Source organism: Chelonia mydas, chromosome 9, assembly GCF_015237465.2.
Source record: "Chelonia mydas isolate rCheMyd1 chromosome 9, rCheMyd1.pri.v2, whole genome shotgun sequence".
Lineage (NCBI taxonomy): Eukaryota > Metazoa > Chordata > Testudines > Cheloniidae > Chelonia > Chelonia mydas.
Genome location: NC_057855.1, coordinates 31,819,097 through 31,845,321, shown reverse-complemented (window position 1 = coordinate 31,845,321; position 26,225 = coordinate 31,819,097). Strand labels below are relative to the sequence as shown.

Genomic DNA, 26,225 nt, shown 5'->3' with positions numbered 1-26,225 from the left:
TCGGGAAGGAATTTTCCTCCTGGGCAGATTGGAAGGCCCTGGAGGTTTTTCGCCTTCCTCTGTAGCATGGGGCACGGATCACTTGCTGGAGGATTCTCTGCTCCTTGAGGTCTTTAAACTACAATTTGAGGACTTCAATAGCACAGATATAGGTGTGAGGTTTTTTTGTGGGAGTGGTGGGTGAAATTCTGTGGCCTGCGTTGTGCAGGAGGTCAGACTAGATGATCATAATGGTCCCTTCTGACCCAAATATCTATGAATCTATGAGTTGAGCCAGCCCTGAAGACATCTCATGTATAGCCTGGTGTACTGGACCATGAAGGTGGTGGCTGCCATGTGACCAAGGAGCTGTAGCCAGATTCTTGCCTGTGTCCTGGGACAAATAGAGAGCGTGCATATAAGCTGCGTGATAGCGAGGAATCTGTGACTGGGAGCGAGGCTCTGCTTTGGATTGAGTCCAGATGAGCTCCAATGAACTCGATCTGTTGTGTAGGAGTCAGGGTGGATTTCTGGAGGTTTATTTGCAGGTCAAGGCTGTGAAAGAGGGAGATGGCGAAATGGATAGCTTGAAGTGTCTCGCCATAGGAGTTGCCCTTGATGAGGCAATCGTCCAGGCAGGGGAAAAGTGTGATCCCATGTCTGTGGAGGTGAGCCACGACGACGGTTAGAGTCTTGGAAAAGACTCTCGGTGCTGTGGAGAGTTCAAAAGGAAGAACTCTGTATTGAAAATGGTCATGACCGATTGTGAATCGTAGGCAGTGTCTGTGAGCTGGATGAATTGATATATGAAAATAAGTGTCCTGTAGGTCGAGGGCTGTGAACCAGTCCCCTTGATCCAATGCAGGAATTATTGTGCCCAGTGTGACCATCTTGAATTTTTTTATCCTCACGAATTTGTTCAGACGGCATAGGTCTAGTATAGGCCTCCATCCCCCGGTCTTTTTCTGGGTCAGGAAGTAATGGGAATAGAACTCTTTCCCTCGATGTTGTGTCAGCACAGGTTCCACTGCACCTAGTTGTAGAAGGGGCACCACTTCTGCGCGAAGTAAGTGTTCATGAGAGGGGTCCCTGAAGAGGGATGGGGAAAGGTAGGAGGGTAGGATATAAATGGAATAGAGTAACTGAACTATTTCGGGGACCCAGTGGTCCTGTGTAATCCGCTGCCAGGCATGTTGGAAACTCTGGAGGCGGTAGCCAAATGGACAAGTAGGCAGTGGAATCAAGGGGTGGTCGTGCAGACCCTCAACCAATGTTTCAAAATTGTTTATTCCCCGATGGGTGGGAGGTGGTTGCTTGAGTTTGATTTTGTCTGCGCTTAGGGGGTCTAGCGCGATTCCTAGTTATGTCGTATGGTTTGGGTTGAAGCCGATAATACTGTTGTGTGCGTGGTCTTTAGTAGGATTGGTATCGTTGTCTCCTGGGAAGAGATGGGTGAATGCCTAGGGTGCGCAGTGTCGCTCTAGAATCTTTCATGGTGTGAAGGAGTTCATTGTTTTTTGTGGAAAAAAGTTTAATCTTTATCAAAGGGGAGGTCCTCCACTTTGCATCCGGCATCCCTAAAGATCTGCAGACCAGAGAGCCATGAAGATCTGCGCATAACCACAGCAGTTGCAGTAGTACGGGCTGCTGTGTCCCCCGTGTCTAGAGATGCTTGTAGGGCCGTTCTGGGAATCAGTTGGCCTGCAATCAGGATTGATTTGAAGTCTGCTCTGCTATCCTCTGGAATGTAGGAGGCAAATTCAAAAGGTTTATTGTAATTATCGAAGTTGTAGCTGGCGAGGAGGGCAGAATAGTTCGCAATTCTGAATTGTAGAGTGGAGGACGAATAAACCTTGCAACCCAAGACATCAAGGTGTTTAAGCTCCTTGTCTTGCAGGGTGGGCGGATATTGTGGCTGTTTCGTCCTTTGTGCGACTGCATCCATGACAAGAGAGTTCAGTTGTGGATGAGAATATAGGAAGTCAGAGTCCTTAGCAGGAACATAGTATTTACGTTCAGCCTTTTTGCAAGTTGGTAATAAAGAAGCTGGAGTTTGCCAGAGTGTGTCAGCTGGTTCCAGGAGTGCTTCGTTTATGGGGAGCGTGATCTTTGAGGGCGCAGATGGTTGAAGGATTCTGAGGAGTCTGTGTTGTGTCTCCTGAACCTCTTCTAAGGGGATGTTTTGACTGAGAGCCACCCTCCTGAACAGGGGCAGCGAGTTACATGGGCCCGTGGTGCCCGAGCTCCAGCAATATTCAGGGCTGGGGGCCCAGCTCCACCAATGTTTGGAGCCGGGTCTCTCCCCCGGCCCTGCCTAGAGCGTGCTCCCGCCTGCCACCCCCCCACGCGCCTCCCCCAGGCCCTGGAGCATCCCACCCGCCCAGGAGTGTTCCTGCCTGATTAAAAGTGGGCAGCTGCCCTGCCACTCCATGCTGCTCTCCATTGGCTGCACTGCCGCCTAAGGCTAGGCTATAGCACAAGAGCAAGCTGAGGCAGCTGGCTGCTGCTGCACCAGAGTAGGGGAAGAGGTACACATATGATAGGTAGCCCTCCCTCTCTCCAGCACCCACCAAGAGGAGAGCAGGAACAGACCTCTGGACCTCACTCACCTGAGCAGCTGCTGGGGCTTCCTTTAGTGTCTGACCCTGTGATCCTGCCCCTAACCCCAGCCTGCAGCCCCGGTGCAAGGGGCAGGCCTCCCCCCCACCCCCGCCCCGGCCAAGAGGCTACAGTGTGGGACAGCAGGCTGCAGCAGGGGAGGAAGCCACATGTGATGGCAGCTCCCTCCACCTCCAGCACCCACCCACCACAGGGGAGGTGAGGGGGCTTCCTTGACCTGAGCAGCTGGGGCTTGGGTGAGTGTTGTGACACCCTGCATGCCCCCCCCGGCCAGTCACTGCTTCTGCCCCACGCTGGCCATGGGGCAGCCCCACCCCCCACCCCCAGTGAGGCTATGGTGAGGGGCAGCAGCAGTGGGGGAAAGGGTTGGGGGGAGTCCTCCTCTCTGGCCCTCACCCTGGAGCAGCCTGTCTGCACCCCAAGCTCCTTACCCCAGACCCTGTGCCCCCAGCCAGGGCCCTCACCCCCTGCGCCCCAGCCCTGAGCCCCCTCCTGCACCCCTGCCCCATCCCAGACCCCTCACCCAAACTCCCTCCCAGAGCACATCCCCCACACCCACTCCTCCTGTCCCAGCCCAGACCCCACACCACAACTCCCTCCCAGAGCCTACACCCTACACCCAAACGCCTTCTCAGAGCCTAACACCTCCCCCCTCCCACACCCAAACTTCCTCCCAGACCCTTAAGGAGGTGCGGTGGTGGGGCATGACTTGGACTCATTCTGGGCACCACCAAAAATTATACAAACCTGCTGCCCCTGCTCCTGAAAAGTTCTTGAAATTGTTTACAGTCGTCCACGTTCTGTGGAGGCGGAGGGAAGAGGGCTCCGTCTGGGGCTGATGGAGAGTTAGGGGTTGGTGAGTCAGGATATGGTGCATAGCTCACATTCTCAGGAAGGGGTTCAGGTACTCTAGAAGTGGACGGAGCTGGAGATCGAGGCACAGAAGGAACTAGTGGTTTGGTGGAAGAGGTCTGAGGATGAGTGGTAGGAGGATGTGGGCAAGGGCACCACTGAGGCCAAGGCATAGGGTAGGAGAACCCAGGTGCTGCCCACGGGGGCTGGGGGAGGAGGAGGGAAACTGAGGCTGGTGGCTGTGAGCCATGACCTGATGTGGAAGAGGTTCTCGTGGAGGAGGAGAGGCAGGTGGGGAGAACTCCGCCTGCTGCTGTATATCGAGTTCGCTGTCAGTAAAGGTAGCCAGTTCAGGTGGGGAGAGCGGCTGTTCAGAAAGTGAGCCCTGTGTATTCAGGAACGGGGAGTTAGGCTCAGGTGGCACTGAGAGGTCACACTGACTGAGAAACTGTTGCTCCTGCTCCCTGGGCTGTGCTGAGCCTGCTTTGTGCTCTAGCCTGTTATCAAGTGAAAGTGAAAGCATCAGCGGTGCCGCGGAGCGCTTGGAGGTGCCCTGCAGGGGGTCCGCTGCTGGTGCCGGGGTGGGAGGCAGGCTTGGTGCTGACGTTCTTCTCGGCACCAGGGTAGAGCATGCTGTCGGCACCGTGACTATTTTTGGTGCCAAGAGGACCGGTGCCACGGAAACGTTCCCTGTGCGGGAGGTCGGGTTCCTGCCTCTGCACTCTGCGGGAGCCGTGGCTGTGGCGTTAGAAAAGGCTGAGGCACCTGCCTTTGGCGGTGTCAGCACAGAGGGTAAGGATCTTGCAGGAGCCCCTTTACCCTTGTTAACGTCTCTCATTTGAGACTGTTGTGCTTCTTGCCTCTGCTCCAGAGAGGGTGAAGCAATGCTCCCAACTGGTTCGGATCTGGCCGGGGAGCGTGTGGGAGCAGGTTTAACTTTCCCTGTCTCCAAAAGTGGCTGGAGGGACTTTTCCATTAGAAGCATTTAAGCCGCAGGTCCCTGTCACGCCGAGCTCTTGACTTGAGGCTTGTACAGTGGAGGCACTTTGCGGGGACGTGAGTTTCCCCGAGGCACTTCACACAATGTGAGTGCCCATCCGACCGTGGCATGGAGTCCTGACAGGAAACACACTTTTTGAATCCTGAAGCCCTTGGCATTACGAATTAGAAATGGCAGGGGAGAGTTTCTCAGCGGGAGACAAGGCTGAAGCGAAAAAATTTGGGGTTTTTGGTGTTTTTTTTTTAACTAAGTAACCAACTATGTAACTACATTAAAGGAAGGGAAACAACGGGGATGTAACTAATAACTATTTCTATGTTCTTTGTTACTGTTTCCTAAGATATCAGGGAAGAAAAGTAGCACTGCCCCGAGTCCCGTCTTCAGCAGAGGACGGTTGAGAAGGAACTAGGAGAGTGAGGGACGCACGCACTCAGGAAGATTCCAACAAGACAGGAGATACCAACTGAGAGCATGCGTCCCAACCAGGCACTGCTACTGAAAATTTCCGATCAATGGCGCCGGGACGCACCAACACCTAGAGTGGAGCACCCAAGGGACAGCACTCGAAAAAGAACCTTGGTGATCCACATGCGCTTTTCACATGAAGCAGACATATGGAAGAGTAGCAGATGACATTTTCTACATATGAAGATGCGTGCTGTGATGAACTTTATAAATAATCATCTGTGTTTTACATAGAAACTGACCTTTATGCCCTCTCTCTTCTATCACGTTATCGGCAAGAGCAAACAGAAGAAGAAACAACGTAGCCCTGTCCGGTAGTGCCCCCTCCCTGCTTCTTCAAACAAAACAAACCCTTGCTTCTTTCTTCAGTATTTGAGTAGCTGGCCCAGTATTTTACATCCTTCTAGTATTCTCACCTATGTACTCTTCTGAATATAAAAGAACCACCAAGGAAAAGTATGTCTCACCTTCACATATATTTAAACTTTGCGTATAGCTCCTAGTATTTTGAATTTGTTAAATTTCTTTGCTTTCAGATCTAAAATTGAACATTCATCTCTGATAAACATCACCAAACCGCTTTAGTTTTCCACAGTAATTCCTTCCATGCTACCACTGTTCTGGCCTGATTCTCTCCTCTCTTACCCAAATTTTACACCAATATTACTCCTTCAACTTCAACAGAGTTGCTCCTGACTGACACCAGCAAGAGAAGAGAATCAGGCCTTCATGTTTAATGGTTTCTATCTGCACACAATACCTCCTCATTCTCTACTAAAATACTGTAAACACTGGATAGCAAGTAGACTAGCAAGCTGCTGGACTGTAGCAAATATAAAATAGTGAAACATGTCCACTCTGAATTCAGTTTCATAATAGTATTTGTAATTAAATGTTAGTATACAAATTATCCTACATCTTTTTGCAATAGTGGGAAGAACACTTTACAATATTAATTTAGGCAAACATGTATTTGTACAACGTGTAAAGGACAAAAATGTGAATCGTTCCAAGAAATAAACAGAACAGTTTCTCCTTGTAGTGATTAACTGAATGAAAAAAAAAATCACATGGTACTTGCCAATTATTTAAAAGATATGCAGAATATTCTCTTCTTCCAACTATGGCATAGTTAACATGACATCATTCTGCCTCCCACAGAATGTTTTTAGTTTGAGAGTTCAAAAGGAAGTAGCAGCAGTAAAAACAAAATCAAACAACATTAACACTAAACATTTTATTACTGTGATGGTAAAAGAGGATAAAATAAATTTTATGATTCAGTTAGACTTTGGAGGTCTTCCACAACAAGACTAACTCAGTCAGTCAACCTGTCCACACTTGGTAATGCATGAAGCCTGAGCAAATTCAATACAGAGAACGCCAAATTATTGATTACTAAAGCCCTAAATGTTCTGATCACCAAAAATTAATGCTCCATCTTGCTCCAGTTCTTGGCTTTGCACTCAGCCAACTGATCACCAGAAACTGTCAATCTGTAGAAGGCATCTCCCCTTCAGGTTCCAGAAAATAGATGAAGGGTGGACATTTCATAAATCAGTCTCTCCGCCAGATTCAAAAAGACCAAAACACAGTCTCTCTGGATATAAGGAATTCTGGGGGTACTAAAAGTTAATTTTCTTTCCTTGAACAGCATGGAATTATCTCTTGGTTGAATGATGGATAAAATACTCAAAGTTTTCCTTTATTCCTACTTTTTTCCATGTAAAGAGCCTTAAGATTGGTGGTAAAGTTATATAGAGTGAATCAGCCTATGAAAGTTGACTCCCACAAAGAATCAATCTCCTAACCCTACAAAAAAGCCCACAGAGTCTCGAACTGCTGACATCAACAAGGATCCCCAGGCTGTAAAGGACTGTATTTCCACAACCACCTTTATCTTGTGATGGTGCTTTGCAGGCTGGCTCCACAAAGGAAGGGGTGGGTGAGCAGGTAGGTTCAGCTAGTCCCTTTCCCTATTCCATCTGGTTCTGCTAGCAGTGGCTGTTGCTGAGTTTCTATTCTAGGAGGACACTCAGGCTTTCATAAAGGATATCAGATGATAAATTCTACACACTGATATGAATATGAATATGAATAACCCTAGTAATTAAGAGCACTAAGTGGAGACTGGTTTCAGAGTAACAGCCGTGTTAGTCTGTATTCGCAAAAAGAAAAGGAGTACTTGTGGCACCTTAGAGACTAACCAATTTATCTGAGCATAAGCTTTCGTGAGCTACAGCTCACTTCATCGGATGCATCCGATGAAGTGAGCTGTAGCTCACGAAAGCTTATGCTCAAATAAATTGGTTAGTCTCTAAGGTGCCACAAGTACTCCCTTTCTAAGTGGAGACTGCTTCTTTTTGTTCAGCGAGACTATAGTTAAAAGCAACATCCCTGACACTGAAAAAAACATGGTACAAACATCAGTTATAAATAACCAGAATGACTAGATTACACGGGGCACTGTGCTAACATTTCCAAGCTCATGCATTAGTTTATAAAAACATTTTTTATCAACTTCAGACAGAGCCTCTCTTTCACACAGAACATGTCACCTAACACATTTTAACAGTACTTTTTAGGTGTTGTCTTGACTAGGATTGGAAGGTATGTTAGCACGTTAGCTAACACAGTAACAAGTTCTTTAAGTCTAGTACAGACAAGGCAGTGTATATTTTCAACGGCTGCTAGCTGGTCATATTAAAAACCCATTCTAACAATACACTTTTTATCCTACTAAAAAGAAAAGGAGTACTTGTGGCACATTAGAGACTAATATATGTACACTCAAGGCCCTTGATTTGTATTGCATCATAATTGTTGACACTTAAGCCTCTCCTCATTTAAATGTGGTTCTGACTAAACCACTTTCTAACATAGTTTAGCCAGATAGTGTAGACAGAACCAAACAAAATTTAAAATTCAACATGGCTCTTAAAGTAGTTCCTTAACATAGCCTAGGGTAAGTGAATCTTTTACTTAAAAATGGTTTAAAATGCCTTTTAAAATAAAGTTGCATCCCCAATGGTGGGACAAGCCTCTTAGAAAACTGATTTTTAAAACTACATGGACTTTAGAGCACGCTAAAATATTGCACTTAAGAAATTTTGGTCTCAGGACAAAACTTCCAAAAGAAGCTCCCTGCTGAATGCAGGCAGAGAGCAAGGAACGTGTACAACACACATTTTGAGAAAGCTGCCATGGATAGAGCTCACATTCAGTTGTGCATGGGTTTAATGGTCACAGCATGTCCACTTGAGTCATCCAGTTACTGTGACAACAGATTGCCGAAAAATTCTCTGGCTGTTGACTGGCAGAGTCTTGCTATATATGTGCATTTCAGTTTCTTTGGTTCAGCAACTGAGCACAAGCCGACCTGTAGATACAGACTCTAAGATTAATAACTTTTTCAGTATTGCTTCCCCAAGGGAACATTGGATGCTATGCATTAGCTAAGAAGTACGCCAAATGACTGAGATCAGTTGAGTGATTAGTAGAGACTTTGGCTACGTCTACACTGCCATGCAGTTCAGACTATGGAGATGGAAATAGGAATGTGCACCAAAGTGCTGGGCTGTAAATCCTCTACTTAGATGTTGCGGGCAGGAACTAAGAGGTTCCTAGTTTATATTAATGTAGTCCTGTTTGAAGAAGACTACATTAACGTGAACTAGGAAACTTTTAGGAACCATGAGGTACAGCAGATTTCAAGACAATCCATGTAAGCATGTGGTGGAATTTAGAACACTTAAAGTAGTCTGCTTTTAAGCAGAAAACCATGTAGTTCTGCCTTCTTTGTGGCTGGACTGGGTGTTAAGTTGTTTCTGTGAAACAGTAGGATAAAAAACAGGTTTCAGAGTAACAGCCGTGTTAGTCTGTATTCGCAAAAAGAAAAGGAGTACTTGTGGCACCTTAGAGACTAACCAATTTATTTGAGCATAAGCTTTCGTGAGCTACAGCTCACTTCATCGGATGCATACTGTGGAAAATACAGAAGATGTTTTTATACACACAAACCATGAAAAAATGGATGTTTATCACTACAAAAGGTTTTCTCTCCCCCCACCCCACTCTCCAGCTGGTAATAGCTTATCTAAAGTGATCACTCTCCTTACAATGTGTATGATAATCAAGGTGGGCCATTTCCAGCACAAATCCAGGGTTTAATAAGAACGTCTGAGGAACGGGGGAGGGGGGGCAAGGGAGGGCGGGTTGGAAAAAACAAGGGGAAATAGGTTACCTTGCATAATGACCTAGCCACTCCCAGTCTCTATTCAAGCCTAAGTTAATTGTATCCAATTTGCAAATGAATTCCAATTCAGCAGTCTCTTGCTGGAGTCTGGTTTTGAAGTTTTTCTGTTGTAATATCGCAACTTTCATGTCTGTAATCGCGTGACCAGAGAGATTGAAGTGTTCTCCGACTGGTTTATGAATGTTATAATTCTTGACGCCTGATTTGTGTCCATTTATTCTTTTACGTAGAGACTGTTCAGTTTGACCAATGTACATGGCAGAGGGGCACTGCTGGCACATGATGGCATATATCACATTGGTGGATGTGCAGGTGAACGAGCCTCTGACAGTATGGCTGATGAGATTAGGCCCTGTGATGGTGCCCCCTGAATAGATATGTGGGCACAGTTGGCAACGGGCTAATGTAGTCTTCTTCAAACAGGACTACATTAATGTAAACTAGGAACCTCTTAGTTCATGCCCGCAACATCTAAGTAGAGGATTTACAGCCCAGCACTTTGGTGTACATTCCTATTTCCATCTCCATAGTCTGAACTGCATGGCAGTGCAGACGTAGCCAAAGTCTCTACTAATCACTCAACTGATCTCAGTCATTTGGCGTACTTCTTAGCTAATGCATAGCATCCAATGTTCCCTTGGGGAAGCAATACTGAAAAAGTTATTAATCTTAGAGTCTGTATCTACAGGTTGGCTTGTGCTCAGTTGCTGAACCAAAGAAACTGAAATGCACATATATAGCAAGACTCTGCCAGTCAACAGCCAGAGAATTTTTCGGCAATCTGTTGTCACAGTAACTGGATGACTCAAGTGGACATGCTGTGACCATTAAACCCATGCACAACTGAATGTGAGCTCTATCCATGGCAGCTTTCTCAAAATGTGTGTTGTACACGTTCCTTGCTCTCTGCCTGCATTCAGCAGGGAGCTTCTTTTGGAAGTTTTGTCCTGAGACCAAAATTTCTTAAGTGCAATATTTTAGCGTGCTCTAAAGTCCATGTAGTTTTAAAAATCAGTTTTCTAAGAGGCTTGTCCCACCATTGGGGATGCAACTTTATTTTAAAAGGCATTTTAAACCATTTTTAAGTAAAAGATTCACTTACCCTAGGCTATGTTAAGGAACTACTTTAAGAGCCATGTTGAATTTTAAATTTTGTTTGGTTCTGTCTACACTATCTGGCTAAACTATGTTAGAAAGTGGTTTAGTCAGAACCACATTTAAATGAGGAGAGGCTTAAGTGTCAACAATTATGATGCAATACAAATCAAGGGCCTTGAGTGTACATATATTTGCTCCATGTGGAAGCCAGGTTCAGTTTAATTTAAACCTGTTATTAATCAATGACTTAAGCTAAACTAAAATAAAGCCAGGTCTACATTAAAAGTTTTGTGAGCATGCTATCAAAAGGCCTAGCGTAGACAATTATAGTAAGTGTAGACATTACACATATTGAACCTATTTCCCTAAGTTAAGTATCCTCACACCTTCTTGTCAACTGTCTAAATGGGCCATCTTGATTATCACTACAAACGTTTTTTTCTCCTGCCGATAATAGCTCATCTTAACTAATTAGCCTCTTACAGTTTGTATGGCAACTTCCAACTTCTCTGAAAGTATGTGTGTGTGTGTGTATATATATATATACACATACACACACACACACACTCTTCTTACTATACGTTCCATTCTATGCATCCGATGAAGTGGGCTGTAGCCCACGAAAGCTTATGTTCTAATAAATTTGTTAGACTCTAAGGTGCCACAAGTACTCCTTATCTTTTTGTGGATATAGACTAACATGGCTGCTACTCTGAAACTGATAAAAATAGTGTGCTTTAGCCAATATAGCCTATTTTGCTCACTGAACTGGAATAAACTATACCAGCAGAGGTACTTTTTGATGGCATAGTTGTCTCTACACTAGCAGGGTTTTGTCAGTATAGCTATACCAGAAAAGTTATTTTTAATTGTAGACAACCTGGTAAGAAACAAAATAAGAGTGTCTACAAAGCCTTCTGCACTGGTTTAACTAAACAGTTTAAAATCACACCTTATGTTAAGTTGGTGGAACTCTGAGCAAATAAAGCCAAAATGAACAAACAGTTGACTGGGAATATGGGGAGGCATTGTTAACAAACATTGTTTTATGCTTTCAACCCCCTCTGAACACCCAGCAGGACTCTGGTAATTTCCGAGACTAGGATATTACTGTCCCTTCATCTAGGGCTGTGATTCTCAATCTGTGGCCCAACCAGCACACATCTTTGGCCCATGTGACATTCTCAGGGCCATTCTCAGGCTACATTCTCAGGTAGTACATAGATTATGTGGATGTGGCCCATATAACACAAAGAGCTGCATATGCAGCCCTAAATGATAAAAACGTTGAGAACCACTGATCTAGGACAAGACGTTAGTAGTTTAATTGTTCTTTCGTCTTTGAAAGTCTTCCTTTCTGTTTTCCATTCCTTCCTCTTCCTAGCTACTTAGGGTTTGTCTACTTGGGGAATTATTCCAGAATAGCTATTCCTGATTAGCAACGTGTGTGGATACTCTTATTCCAGAATAAGAGTGCCTTATTCTGAAGTAGTTTAACATGATTTGGAATAAAGCACTCTTATACTGGAAAAGTGCATCCACACATGGAGCTAATCAAGAATAGTTAATCTTTAAATTCATACCCTACCTTATTCTGAATTAATTTAAATACATAGACAAGACCTCCACCAACTGATATGATTTTCAACCTCTCTGTCTTTAAAATTACTTTAAAATAATATGTAGTTATTCCAATAAACATCAACATGCTGACTACAGCAATATATTTCCACATTTCCTAATCATATATTTAGACATCTACTTCATTTATTTTTAGACCATCCTCCATTACTTAAATAGAAGCAGAGCTGGACCAAGGCTAAGCACTTCAGAAAACCTCACCATGTTGTTGTCTTCTACATCCAAGCAATGCTGTCAAGCAAAACAGCTGCATTCTATTTTCTGAAAGGCGCCTTCCAAACGTACCTATAGGGGTTGCTGGTGCAGCTAGTGGTGTTTGCTAGCAAGTTTATTATGCTGTGTTATAAAAGCTCACACTTATAAGAAGCTGCTGAGCTAGACCTAAATGTGTTCCGGGAAAGAAAAATCAACAAACAGAAGCGGGAAGGTGACTAGCAGGCACTGCTCTGCCCATAACGGCAGAGCTGGCACAGCCCCAGCCTCCCAGTAGCTGTGTTTGCGGAGGCGTGTCGGCGGGGTCCGCTTTAGAGCTCGCTCCCTGGGCACCGTATCCTGCGGGGGACGCTCGGGAGCGGCCTGGTTCCTCACAGGGGCGAGACAGGTCAGCGCAGCGCCGGGGAGCCGGGCACGAACCCGGAGCCGTTAGCGGGGCCGGGCCCGCGCTGGCTCCTGGCTGCCCTCCGCTGTGAGCGGGCTGCGGCGAAGCACAGGGACACCCTCCCCTGCCCGGAGAGCGGCCGGGGCAAGGCGAGTGCGCACCCCCCAGCCCGCTAGCCCCGGCCAGCACCGCTCACCTGATGCTCCTTCAGCACCTGGCTGAGGCAGGGATACCGCTCCGAGACCCACCGGTAGAATTTAGGGACCCCCATGGCTGCCGCCTACCCCAGCCCGACCGGACCCAAACAGCCCTTCCCCCACAGCTGGCTTCCTTCCGGCGCGTCCTACTGACAGCCAGGCCGCCCAGCCACCACAGAGAGCGGCGCAGAGCGGCCCAACTCCACCCATAGAGACTTGGGCAGAGACAGAGCGTCTTTCCTCACAAACTTCCTCCCGCCGACGTCGGGGCAGCCCTGCGGGCAGGGGCAGGAGCCAGCGCAGCCTGGCGCGTGACTGCCCTCAGAATGTGTCCGTGCGTCCTCCGCGCCGGGGTAGCGCAGACCTGCCGGGCTTAGCCCGTTCGGGGCGAGGAGGCGGAGGGTGCAGCCCTGTCTGTCCCCCAGACGAGGGCAAAGGGCCACCTCTTCAGTGAGAGACCCTGCCCTGCCCCTGTCTGTCTCGACCGCCGGTGTAGCAGCACAAACTCAAACTGCTCCCTGGCAGAATTTCCTATGCCACTACACCGGCGCTGGGGTTCGTGAGTAGCAAAGGTAGCGTGTGAGGTACGGACTTCTGTCCATGAGCACCTGGGCGCACGCATTTCCACCAGCAGGCACCCCACAGTGGGTACAAGTTTGGGTCCATAGCACGGCAAGGCTCTTTAGGGGCCCATAGGAAGACGTGAGCCCAGTGCTGCCTTGGGGACAATGATCTATGTGAGCCTCCCAAAACTGGAATGAAAATGTACAAATCCACGTGCCGTTCATCTTCCTTTCTCTTTAATGCTTGTACAAAACCAAACCACACTCACCCTGGTTGAGTAGCGCTTGCCCATGCTAGGGAAACACCTGAAACTGTTCCCCTGCTTAACACCGACCAGTCCAGTCAAAGGCCTAAGCCAGGGGTCGGCAACCTGCGGCATGCATGTCAAAGGCGGCATGCAAGCTGATTTTTAGTGGCACTCTGCTGCCAGCCAGGGTCTTGGCCACCGGCCCCCCTCAGCCTGCTGCCGGCCTGGGGTTGCATCCATCCAGGCCAGCAGCAGGATGAGCGGGGCTGGCAGCCAGGACCCCAGACCGGCAGTGTGGGCGGCAGACAGAACCCCAGACCGGCAGTGGGATGAGCAGCCTGCTGCTGGTCTGGGGTTCCGTCTGCTGCCCGCACTGCCGGTCTGGGGTTCTGTCTGTCAGCCCCTGCCAGCTGGGGTCCCAGCCGCCGGCACCGCTCAGCCTGCTGCCGGTCTGGGGTTCTGTCTGATGCCCGTGCTGATGTGTCAATAAGACTTAAGATACTAATCTCTCTCCTTCCTGAAAAGTGTCCTGGGACCTTGCCTTGACACTCCAAGGTCATGTGGTCATGTCATCTGCTAGTAAACACCATCTTGGACTGCTAGTGATTTCCACTAAAGGGAGGGGGAGGTCAAGATTGGGAAACAAAAGATTCTGGCCTTATGTAAATTCTATTCAAGGCTGGGAGTAAATTGATCTTGGTTCACTCTTCACTGAATCCCCACCCAGGATGACAGCTGGAAAGATCTGAGAAACAAAGATACAAAGGTGGGGGATGGGGGGAGTTGAGCCCTGGCTGGAAAAGGGATCTGATCTGTGAATATGGTGTCTGAAGATTTAAGCTGCAAGCAGGGTAGCTAACCTTCAAGAATTTGTGCATCCTGCCCAAAAGCAACATTTAGGGTGAGAAATTACTTCTTGAAACCAGTCTCTTTAAGATCTTAAGCTTAGTGTTTGTGTTTTATTTGCTTCGTAATCTGCTTTCTTCTGTTTGCTATCCCTTATAATCACTTAAAATCTGCCTTTTGTAGTTAAACTTGTTTTCGTTTATTATAAAACCCAGTTTGTGGAATTTATAACTGGGGTGGGAGGGCAAGCAGTTGTGCATATCTTCCTCTACATTGAGGGAGGGTGCGAATTTATGAGCTTACGTTGTATAGACTTCTGTACAGCACAAGACCATATTATTTTGGGTTTATAACTCAAAGGTGTGCATGTGAGTGCCCAAGCTGATTCCTCCCACACAGAGCTAATCTCAGTGTCTCTGTGTCCATTTGCAGCTGGGTGTGTCCCTACCTCTGTGTGTGCCAGAGATGGCTTGAGGGCCTGGGACAGCTAAGGCAGGGTAAGGAAACCCAGCCTGGGGGAACTGGCAGAACCAGTAGGACCCCAGCACATCAGCTGCATCCTGGATGGGAGGTCCAACCTGTCATAGTGGGATTGTTTCCAACTTCTTCCTATCATAGGTACTGGTTATCAGTTGTGTGCAGAAGTTCCTTTTCCAGTTGTGTGGAGTGCTGCATAGCAGCTTTTACATTGATATCATGGAGGCACCAGCTAGGCTCATACCCAGCAGAAAATACAGCTTTGCAGCATCACTCTGTGCTGTGACTACCGCAAAGTGGCTTCCCCTTCTTCACCAGTAGTTTTTGGTCACTTGGCCCTATGGTTTCCCTTCCCCAGAAGAGGACTACTCTTTCACCAACCTATCCAGAAGGGTTCTCCATTGGCCACCTTAAGGAGGACAGAAGAGGAATTAGAAGGGAAAGGAGGAAATACCAAGGATGAAGGTACAAGGGAGAGATGAGATATTGAATTAAGAGAAGAAACCAGCATCTGTACACAAGGTTTTGGACTGCATAAGAAGCAGAGAAAGGAGAAGGAAAGGTTTGAAAAACACATAGAAATTCCTTAAAAATTTTTTAAAAAGAGAGAGAAACAGAAGGAACAAATAAGTAAGGCAATACTGAAGAGGATATAGGTATTTAGAAAAATCAGGGCTTAGAAGGGACTGGGTAGAAACCACAGTTAACTATGTTTCTAGTTCAAATGTATAGATCTTAATCAGAATATGTAAAACAGTATAAGAACCTTCAAGCTAGCTTTAGCTCAGCTGAGTTATTTACATTTCAATTTGATGTATCATATACCACCACCTTATTTTAGTACAAAAATTACCCAGCATAGGATCCAAGTGATGGGATTTTAAAAACTATTAAATATTCCTGGAAGCAGGTTTGGGCAAGCTTCTGTATTCACAGGACAGCATTAATCCATTTCAGCATCATCTTTAATGTTCTCTTATTTTAGATGATCCTCCAGCTTCCCAGGAGAACAATGGCAAAAAGATATTTACAGTTCTGCATAGTATTTAAATTCAGAGGGGCATTGCAATCTATTTGAAATTCAGATTAACTAGGAATGACCATTTGAATCTGGCAGCAGAACAATAGTTGCTACATAAAGGACTATTAGACATGAACACCTGCCTCTTAACAGAAGAAACTTGCAAAAATTATATGGTAGATTTGCCCCAAATATTTTTCTAGCCCAGTGGCACATAGTTAATACTTTATTTTGTTACTGATTCAGGAAGCACCCTAGATATTTGTTTCTCTCATCAGTGAAAACTGAATATATTCAAAAACACATTACTTATTTTTATTTCTAGAAAAATTCTCTTTGACTTAAGTGGGAAATAATGGGGGCTAGAAAATTGCATCACATGGAAAAACCTACATGAAATGAATGGGAAATAGATTTGACAACAGCGGAGGAAACAACGGTTTCTGTCCAGATACTAAAAGCACAGGGTCCTGTGCCTAAGCAATGACTCTGAGGGGCTGTTCCTTCTGCAGCAGCAATGGAGTCACTGTGCTAAAGATTCCTCTGACCACTTCTTCTCTATGTTTCCCCTTAATTCGATTTCATAGTATGGCAGGCTGGGGCAAGGACATTAGTGCAGCTTCAGCATACATTAACATTTTGGCAGATTCCTCACATTGTGGTGGTGGACATGAGTTTGCCCCTCACCACCAGCAAAAAGATCTCTGTGCTGTGAAGGGACAGTAACACAAAGACCCCTCAATCCCCTTACTTACAGAAGGATGGAGATCCGTGCGTGGAGGGGCTATTCTGTGCACAAATCCCAAGGAATGATTCTCTCCATTATATTACTCCTACTGCACCATACATGTTCATGACATTTCATAGACAAATACTAAAGCTCTGCCCAAAAGAGCTTCATTTAAGTTAGATAATACATATGCAAAGAGCAGGGAATTAGAATACAGACTATTTGATTACTTTCATTCAGATTATGTATGCACCTTGTAATTCCAAGTAGGGTCTTTTTTGGATGGGGGATGGGAAATGGGGACAGTAAAAATGGAGTGTTATTTTCAAATAGTGCTCAGAGGCAATAATCATCATAGTATAACAAATTTCATTCTATTTGGGTTCTCAGTAGAAAGCTCTTAAAAGGGTTTCTGTGGGGGCTGAGGGCCGTCTCAAAGTAAGGTGGGGTTGAGTGCACAAAATGTTTTCTAGCACAGGGGAGGGATGTAAAAACAAGAAAGTACAAATAAAAGAAGGAAATTAAGGGCACGAATGATCTAAGTCACTTCAGAAGGCTAAATCAGGAAATGCTATTCTCTTCAGTTGGAGGAGTTTGTGGGGAATAAACCTGCCTCTTGGTGACGCTCCATACTATGCTCTACTAGGTGGTTTAGAGGAATAAAAATAGGTCAAACAGGTGCCACCAGTTGATAGAATAGTTTAAAATTCCTGGGGGCTTCCCAAGAGCAATAGCAAAACTTCAGAAAAACCTCAGTGAGAATATCTTGCAAAAAAGTTTCTAGTTTTGGAAAACCGCTCTGAAATAGGTACATGAATACAACTACAGCTAAAAATCCCATTTCAACCATATTGATATAAAATTAATTTTATATACATTCTTTTTTTAATATCAATACTTGTCTTCTACTAAATAAATTAATTAGAAATAGAATAAGTTTGTCTCCCTCCCTAAAAATAAATAAATAATATATATATTATATATATAAAAAATTTTTATAAAGCTAATTTAGACCCTGCTCAGATATGGGAGTATACATACACATTCATAAATATTGTAGATGAATATAAAGTATATAGGAAACACACACCTGCATCGTTGAGATGACTGTATATTCTGTTTAATAGTTCATGTATTGTATTCTGTATATATAAAACAGTCTCCATAAATACAAATATCTATGTATAAATGTATGTATCTTCAAACTCATACAATGCAATGAGTGTATTTATATATGTATACAATATACACAGCATATGTACTACAACTATATAGTATATATTACATAGGCTGCATATTAAGTTGTAATGTAGATATGCACAAAATCAGAAATCAAGAAAAGTAGTAATTCTAGAAAATAGTACAGTGACTAAAAGAATTCAACAACATTTTCTTTAAAAAAAATATTACAGCAGCATAAGTTTTGAAGGCAGTATTTCACATATATGGGGCCCAGCCCATGTACATCTGGCAGAGCAGGTTCTCATCGTTTGCTTCTTGAATAAGGTAATGAACATGCCCTTCAATAGACAAGGGCAATCCTTTTACCCGGTTCCTAGTCTTAATCACACCCTGTAGCCGCTGTTCTATGTCAAGGACATGAGTCTTGGCCTATAAACACGGAAAAAGAAAACTTAAAATTCACATGTCCATACATTTGTCACATCTGTAACAGTTTCTGTTCTTCCAAATAAAGTTTTGGCCAATTACAGCATGTATTCCAGATCCCACATAAACAGATTTAATATCTAAATATCTGTGAACTTTTTCTCAAAATAGTTTGACGAAAATGAACAAAGTAAATCATTCTCAAGGACTGATTGCTTGTTGGGCAAGCTATAGCCTTAGCATTAATCTTACAGCTAGAACTTATCAAAGATTGAATAAACTATTGCACAACCTCTTGAAACAGGTAGCAATAAAATGTGTTTTATTTGATATAAATCCTTTTGTTATCACAACATGTATATGGCTCAGTAACAAAGAGGCCAACAGTCAACTGTACTTAAAAACGTTCAGACATATTACGTTCAGAAAAGCAATTTTTTACCAGACAATGGTGGGGTTATTGTTTTTTTGACTGATTTTTCTGATGTGGGCCAGATTGTGTTTTCCTCTGATGTCAAAAAATGAGTCTGCAAGTTTGAACCAGACTTGAGCCAAATAAAGTATTTTGACTAATTCTCAACCATGAAAACAGGCAAAACACAACTATTATGCCATACACATTGTGAGGTCCCTTTCTTGGGTATCATCAGTTTCATCACCAACCAATGAGAATATACTCTCAACTTACACTGAAAGAAGCTATATATTCCTTAATAAGATCACTCATTCATTTATCTCATATATTGTATTACACACAAAAAAAACTACATTAAAAGAACATCAAAAGACTAACAGCAAGGTCAAGCTCTTAAGTGTTAGGAAATGCCAGAATTAAAGTTAGCTGTACAAACTTACTTCAGTCCCCTTATACTAACGCAGCCCCTTTATGATACAGACTTTAATTACATGCTTGATGCTGCTCACATACCCTTTCCCCCCCCCCCCCCCCGACACGATCTCATTCAGTGCACATGACAGACCTGTTCTGAGGATGATGAATCAGGGTTCTGAAGTGAAAGAGATTGTTGTCTGTAGGGCCCCTGCCTCATTTGTTGCAGAAGTTAGAGGGTAGGCTGGTTTCAGCTTAAGGCATTTGAACACTGCTCTGGAGGACAGAATTCTACTATCCCTGTCTGTGCCACAGACTTTCTATGTGATGCTAGCCAAGTCACTTAAACCAGAATTTTCACAGGTGATCATGAACTGTATGTTTCTCATTTTCAGGGTGACTAACTTGTGAGCTATAGCTCATGAAAGCTTATCCTCAAATAAATTTGTTAGTCTCTAAGGTGCCACAAATACTCCTTTTCTTTTTGTCTTCTAGATACTACTTTTCTCCACTCTCTTCTCTCCTTTTAGCCCATGCCTTTCCTGTACTGCTTATAAACGTTGTTGCTGAACTATTGAACCTAGGTATTTGAACTTCTGTACCTTTGATGGTGGCTGACCCCCACAAACTCACAGTCCTGTTGTCTTCCTGCAAGATATCACTGAATCTACACACTGCAAGATATTGAATCTATAAACCATACCATTTTATTTCTGCTGATTTTCATACAATTTCTTTCAAGTACACACCTCCATCTTCTTCCACTTCCTCTTTGTTCTCCTGCACAAGCACTACATTATTTACAAAAAGTACGCACCAAGGTGCCAGTCTCTGGATGTTTTCTGTAAGTGATTCAAGCACCAACATGAATACAAAGGGGGTTAGTGCCATGTCTTGATGGACTCTGACTCTTACTGGAAACGGGTGAGTTTCTCCATATGGCCTTCAAACTGTAGTAACAGCATCCATGTATATGTCCTGGATGAGTCTGATACATGAAGACTTATCTGTTTCATTCTTATACAGATGACTTATCTCGGAATGTGGCATAAGCCTTCTCAACATCAATGAATACTATGTGCAGGGTTTTTCTTTTTTCTCGCTATATTTTTCCACAAACAATCTTAATGCAACATAGTATCCACTGTTGCCTTGCTTGCCACAACTCCAAACTGACTGTCACAGATTTTACTTCTCTTCGTAATCTCTTATCAATACCTTTGTGCAGAAAATATGTAATTTCAGAAATTAGCTAGAGACCCTTCTAAATTAGCTGTACAAATTAGCAGGGCATATTTCCCAAAAATATAAAGACAGTTTAACTGACGCTGATAGTAGCAACATGCCTACAGATAATTCACAGATTTCGGAAAAGGGCAGCAGTTTAAACTCACACTGCCTATGTGTAGCTCAGGCTCAATTACCACAAATTATCCCTTTGAGCCACCCAGCTACTGTGACAATAAGATGTCTGGTAACCTTCTTGCCATAGTCTTGCTACTTATGGACATTTCAATCTCTTTTGGCCCATAGCTCTCTAGAAAGCTAACATCTTCCTTTAATAAGATTTTTAATATTGCTTCCTCAAAGGGCAGTGCTTTAGGTGAGATAAATGTCAAGTGACTGAGATCAGTTGAGGAATAATTAGAGCCATAGTTTGAGCCCTACACGTGCAGTGTGCGTGCATGCACATACATACACAAGCCCCTGATTTTGTAAAATGCTGGGGTTTTGTTGGGGGTGGGGAGGACCATATCTTGGAATCTCTTGCTTATATTATCCAAATTTAGATCATGAACTCTAGCCAGCATCCCCATGAGGCACAGAAATTTTCAAGACAATCCATGTAAGCGTGTGAATTTTATAGTACTTAGAAGAGTGGACCTTTAAACAGACAATGCTGCTCAACCATAACTATTGCAGAGCTGGCGCTCCCTAATAATGTTCTTTTAATGTAGTTTTATATGTGTAACTTACTAGGTTGTTAAAAGAGCAAGAGATTCCATTCCAGACTCAGAGCAAGAGAGTGGGTTCCATTCCACATTCTGAAGGGGACTGTGTTCTAGTGGGTTAAGATACACTGCTGGTAGAAACAGTGGAATCCATAACACAGACAGGGCTCAAGTGGTATCATCACCATGTCATCTAGTAGCTTTGGATAACATGTTGGTAAAAATGCATGAACCCTCTTTACACTACAGCTTCCATGGCAGGTGGAACTGCAATTATAGGTCCTAATTTTACCAGTACAGACACAGCGTTAGAGAATGATGCTAAAAAGGTACAGTAGGTCTCATGAAGGTTTTTATTGAAATATCAGTCTAATATTTTAAGGATTAAACAATAGCAAAGAGATCATGAATAAAAAACAGCTACAACAGGTTTAGAAGAAAAAAACCCAGGAAAGTAAAGCTTTGCATAAATTAGACCAAAACAATTGATGATACTGTGAAATATAAAATAATGAAATGTTAGTTCTAGAGTAGATCAAACTTCTTGCAACTGACCTTTTCATTGACAACTTCACCAGTCTCATTCACCTGTGCTTTTGTATGACCTTTCACTGGTTTACTCCACTCTACAAGGGGATCATGGATAAAAGTCTTCAAGACACTAAAAACATACAAACAAAAAAAGTGTTCATTGTGTGGGAAATGATTAGTTATAAACTTCTTTTGACCATGACAAATTAAATAGAATCTTTTGACTACTAACTTTAATTTTTAAAATGCAAGACAGACACTCTGTTTGCTAAAATAAAACATTACTACTTAATATTAATAATTAATAACCTGTTTCAGAGTAGCAGCCGTGTTAGTCTGTATCCGCAAAAAGAAAAGGAGTACTCGTGGCACCTTAGAGACTAACCAATTTATTTGAGCATAAGCTTTTGTGAGCTACAGCTGTGAGCTCAAATAAATTGGTTAGTCTCTAAGGTGCCACGAGTACTCCTTTTCTTTTTAATTAATAACCTATAATTTTTTATTTCCTAAAGGAAGGAAAAACATTAGCGAAGACCCTCCTTTTATTTTAAAGAGTCTATTTCCTTTACAGTTCTCTCTACAGTATCACTACTGGTAATTTCATAAAGGTTAGCTTTGTCCATGACTGCAGTTATAAACAACACAACTATTCTTTTGAATCAGATCTTGTATCCTCTAAGAGCAGCTTTTGCAATTAAAATAACAGAGCATACCTTTCAGAAGGCAGTTAAAATAATGGTTTTATTACTCATCCGGATAGGTTAGTGGAACAGTAGTGTAACTGACAGCCCTCAGAACATGAGCTATCTTCCATGTTTCTCTGAGTAAAGCTCTTAAGTTTGTTCTCAAGTTAATGCAAAACTGGTCAGTGTAAGCAATTTTGCTACCAACAGTCTAGTGGAATATGTAGCAAGTGTGTGGCAACTCCAGGAAGTAAAAGCAGATTATAGAACATCCAATTTAAGCATGAATCCTCGACAGATTCCTAGTCTGTACTACAATTAATCCATCATGATCTAAATATTGGCAGGCCAAATGCTCAGAAATGGGATACAAGCACAAAGGAATAAAGACACTCTATGCCTGTCATCACTACTGAGCATCACTGATTCAGCTCACAATGGATCAAATTCTGGTGCCCTTAACCAAACAAAACTTACATTTATTTAATGGACATTTTGTATAATGAAGGACTCCACAGTTTGACAACAAGTGATTATTGCCAATTTAATGAGAAATGCTACTCTTCATAGCTCCCCAAAAATTCTTTCAATAAGGTTACTTTTATCTGTTGCTAGCTTTAAAAAACACATGAAACTCTTTGAAATAATGTTTTCTAGAGAAAAATTAAATGATTCTTTTAACATGCAACAATACCACCACAAACAAAATTAACATTTGTTAAACAGAACTGAAGAAAACCTGTCAACAAATCAATGGTCTCCATTTATCCCCTATGCCTGGACTTCAGTTTGAAAAAATGTGGGAGTCAGCATTCAGCCAAATTTTTATGCCAGTTGTGATAGAGGTGCACACTGTGCATACAGAGCTGAGGCTGGGAAGGAGGATCATCTCTCTCCGGCAGCCGCAGCTGGGCAAAGTCGCCTCTTTCTCTGGCTGCCGCAGTCCTGTACATCCCAAATTCCCACTGCCCCCTCCCACCTACCCCCTATTCCCCCCAAGGCCACCACGTCACCTTACATGTGTGTCTTCTCCAGGGTTCAGGCACCTAATTAGTGGAGCCATGCCTGTGTGGCTCCACTAATTAGGTGGGTGGCCCTTCATTCTCTCGTGTGCGGCCGCCCACGTGCGCACCTTAGAGGGAACTATCCGTGGATCACCAGTGGTCCGCAGACCACAGTTTGAGAACCTCTGATTCAAATGAACTGTAAAAATGGGATATCTCTGTATTCATCTCTCTTTGAAATGTATACCAAATAATCTGTGAATGGTGGAGGAACAAGCAAATCGGTTTATGTTAATTCTATAGCTAAGTACCGGTGATGGACCTCCTTCAAAGTCATGCTAATTACCTTTTGAACTCCCAACTTGTCACAAGACATGAAATTGTATAAAAGATCCTTGGGTCCTGATTCTGTCATCTCAGATCTGCTTAGGCTTCATCAGGGGAAGTTTGAGTCACAAAACTGAGGTCCCAGTTATACTGGTACACCCTGAATACAATATTTGGACATTGGACTATAACCTATGAACTATTTCTGAAAGAACTCTTTGCTACTACAAAGCTCACCATCTATGCTATGAATCTGAACCTTAATGAATTGAACTCTCTCTCTCGCTATACACATATTTATCTTTTAACCATACTCTCTCTCTGTAGATTTTTAATACATTTTAGTTTAGTTAATAAGAATTGGCTGTAGCATGTATTTGGGTAAGATCTGAAACATTCATTAACCTGGGAGGCAATGTGTCCGATCCCTTGGGATTGGCAGAACCTTTTCTTTTATATGATGAAATAAGATTTACAGAAATTTTCATCATATTTGACATGGGTACGTGGATGGAGGCCTGAGGCTGGATCACTTTAAGGGAATTGTGTTGTTTGGACTTCTGAGTAACCAGTAAGGTAATAAAGAAGCTGTTTTATGCTGGCTTGGTAAACCTAAGTTGTGGAATATCCACCAGCTTTATGGGGATTGTCTGCCCCATTCTTTGCAATTCACCCTAATTGAGTGATCAAAGCTGGCCCCCATTGGGACCCTAGTCACAGCTTTCTCAAACAGGCAGCCAAGGATTCCCCCAGTACCTGAGAAGAGCAATGCAGCTGAGGATCTAGCTCAAAAGAACTAAACAGAAGAGGGTTAAAGCAGAGACAATTTGAGGTAAATAAAAGATAAGCAAAGTTATATTTTGAGAACAACCAGAAATTTAGTATAAGACGGTAAAACTTCTATCCACAGTAAACCTTGGTACTTTTTCTTATTACTAGTTAGAAAGTAACTCTACAGTTAACAAGATGTGTTGACTAGCTATACTGTTTTATACACAAAGTGCATGTCAGACTCAATCTGTGCTACTGGAAGAGGATTTTTTTCTCTCCCCAAAAGAACTGGCTCAGGGACCAGCAGTTAACATTTTAAGTTTATATCATAAACTAGATAATTTTATTATTAAAACATCAAATACTGATTGTTATGTACCTCATTAGAGGTTCTCTTTGATCACGCATTAGCCTCATTGTGACTTCACAAGCTCTTCGGAAGAGACCTTCTGTCCCCATTGGACCCATTCCATTGACCATATTATGAGTGAGGCGAAAAGGTACAATTTCTGGAACTTCAAAAGTTTCCCCCTGCAAAATAATAAAAAGTTAATTAAATGTGAAGTTCACTTCAGAACACTTTTCCTGATTTATTATTTCTATAAAGTTTCTTTTCCAAATTGTATGTCAGTCCACTGCAGGCCAAACAACTAACTTATCTTGCCTAACTATTACCATTAGAGTATACCAAATTCAGGTGATTCTGGCATAGATTTGAATTAGTTTATGTCAGCATTGCTTCTGGAGGTCTCATCTTAGCTAGCAGACATTTGGCCATATCACAAGTCCATCTCACCATTTAGGAAAATTTGGCATGAGCAAAGGATTGACGATAGATATGGGATATAGAATAATAAAGGTGACAAAGACTAGGAGTTTGGTGAAAGGCTGATGAGAACTACCTAAAATTCTTTAATGTTTTCTGTTTTAAATCATACATTGGCTTTCAAGATTTAAATTTTATCTTTGTTCCACTACCTCAGGCAAGTTCTGATGATAGTTTTAAAATTCTCATTATTCTCATAATTTAGAGATACTTAGTCAAAACATTTTGTTTGTTTTAAAAACAAGGTCGAATAGGACCAACAAGGCCAAATGGTTGGCACTGAAGATGTAACAGGGGAACTAGTTGAACAGGACCCATATTACATATTTCTGAATTAAACCAAACACCAACTAGATCTTCCAATAGAAATACCAAAACCCATTCTGGCCACAGTTAAAAAGAAAATGCCACTTTCTTCCACAGCAAATTCTCTTTTGAGTGACTGATGTACAAAACTACATTATCCACAACAGCAGTGAAAGAAAGAAAGACTAATTAGAATGTTTTTGTAAACATCGAGTAAGTACTCTCATGTGTGCTGACATTTTAGTGCATCCAAAGAAAGCTCACGTGATGTTGCCTGAACAAAAGACTGCTTTAATTATCAAGGCATACAGGACAATAATGCCTTTGTGTAAGATTTTTTCCCCACTGATATATAGGTTTATATATTCTAAAACATCTGAATAAGAACACAATGGTATATGGATATCTTGGTAGATATTCAGAGTCTCAAAGTGAAAGAAATATTGAAAAAGCTGGAGAGATTTGTGGATTTTGAATTTACAAGTGTTTAAAAAATAAGCAAGATCAGCAAGACATTTCCTACCTTATTGAACAAACAGTTGAAGTCCACATGCACACATTCACCAGTCAAAGAATCAAAAAGAATATTTTCACCATGGCGGTCTCCCAAACCCAGTATGTAACCAACCATTGACATCACTGCTGTGGAACGACAATAGGCTGATCTGCTACTGTACCTACAGAAAATAAGGATCCAATGTAAAAACCTAGGATCACTTGCCCTTGCACAACCTTTTAGACAATGTAGAGCTTTTAAATAACTTTTGTGCTCTATGTGAAAAGCTCCAGTCTTATTTTG

At 43.0% G+C, this 26,225-nt stretch overlaps 2 protein-coding genes across 7 annotated transcripts in view; both read right to left on the bottom strand.

Moving 5' to 3' along the window:
- XRN1 (5'-3' exoribonuclease 1) overlaps positions 1-12,974 on the bottom strand; it is a 79,098-nt gene extending 66,124 nt beyond the window's left edge. For all 3 annotated transcript variants that reach the window (XM_027817388.3, XM_007054995.4, XM_037908194.2), the window contains exon 1: positions 12,704-12,974. In XM_027817388.3, coding sequence (XP_027673189.2) covers positions 12,704-12,778 — 75 coding nt within the window. In that variant the 5' untranslated portion in view covers positions 12,779-12,974. The remainder of the gene's footprint in view (positions 1-12,703) is intronic.
- Positions 12,975-17,687: 4,713 nt separating this feature from the next.
- The window catches only part of ATR (ATR serine/threonine kinase), a 79,385-nt gene continuing 70,847 nt past the window's right edge, over positions 17,688-26,225 (bottom strand). For all 4 annotated transcript variants that reach the window (XM_027817389.3, XM_037908358.2, XM_037908360.2 and 1 more), the window contains 4 exons: positions 25,950-26,103; positions 24,674-24,825; positions 21,534-21,639; positions 17,688-18,200 (listed from right to left, as the gene is read on the bottom strand). In XM_027817389.3, the coding sequence (XP_027673190.2) occupies positions 18,027-18,200; positions 21,534-21,639; positions 24,674-24,825; positions 25,950-26,103 (586 nt within the window). In that variant the 3' untranslated portion in view covers positions 17,688-18,026. The remainder of the gene's footprint in view (positions 18,201-21,533; positions 21,640-24,673; positions 24,826-25,949; positions 26,104-26,225) is intronic.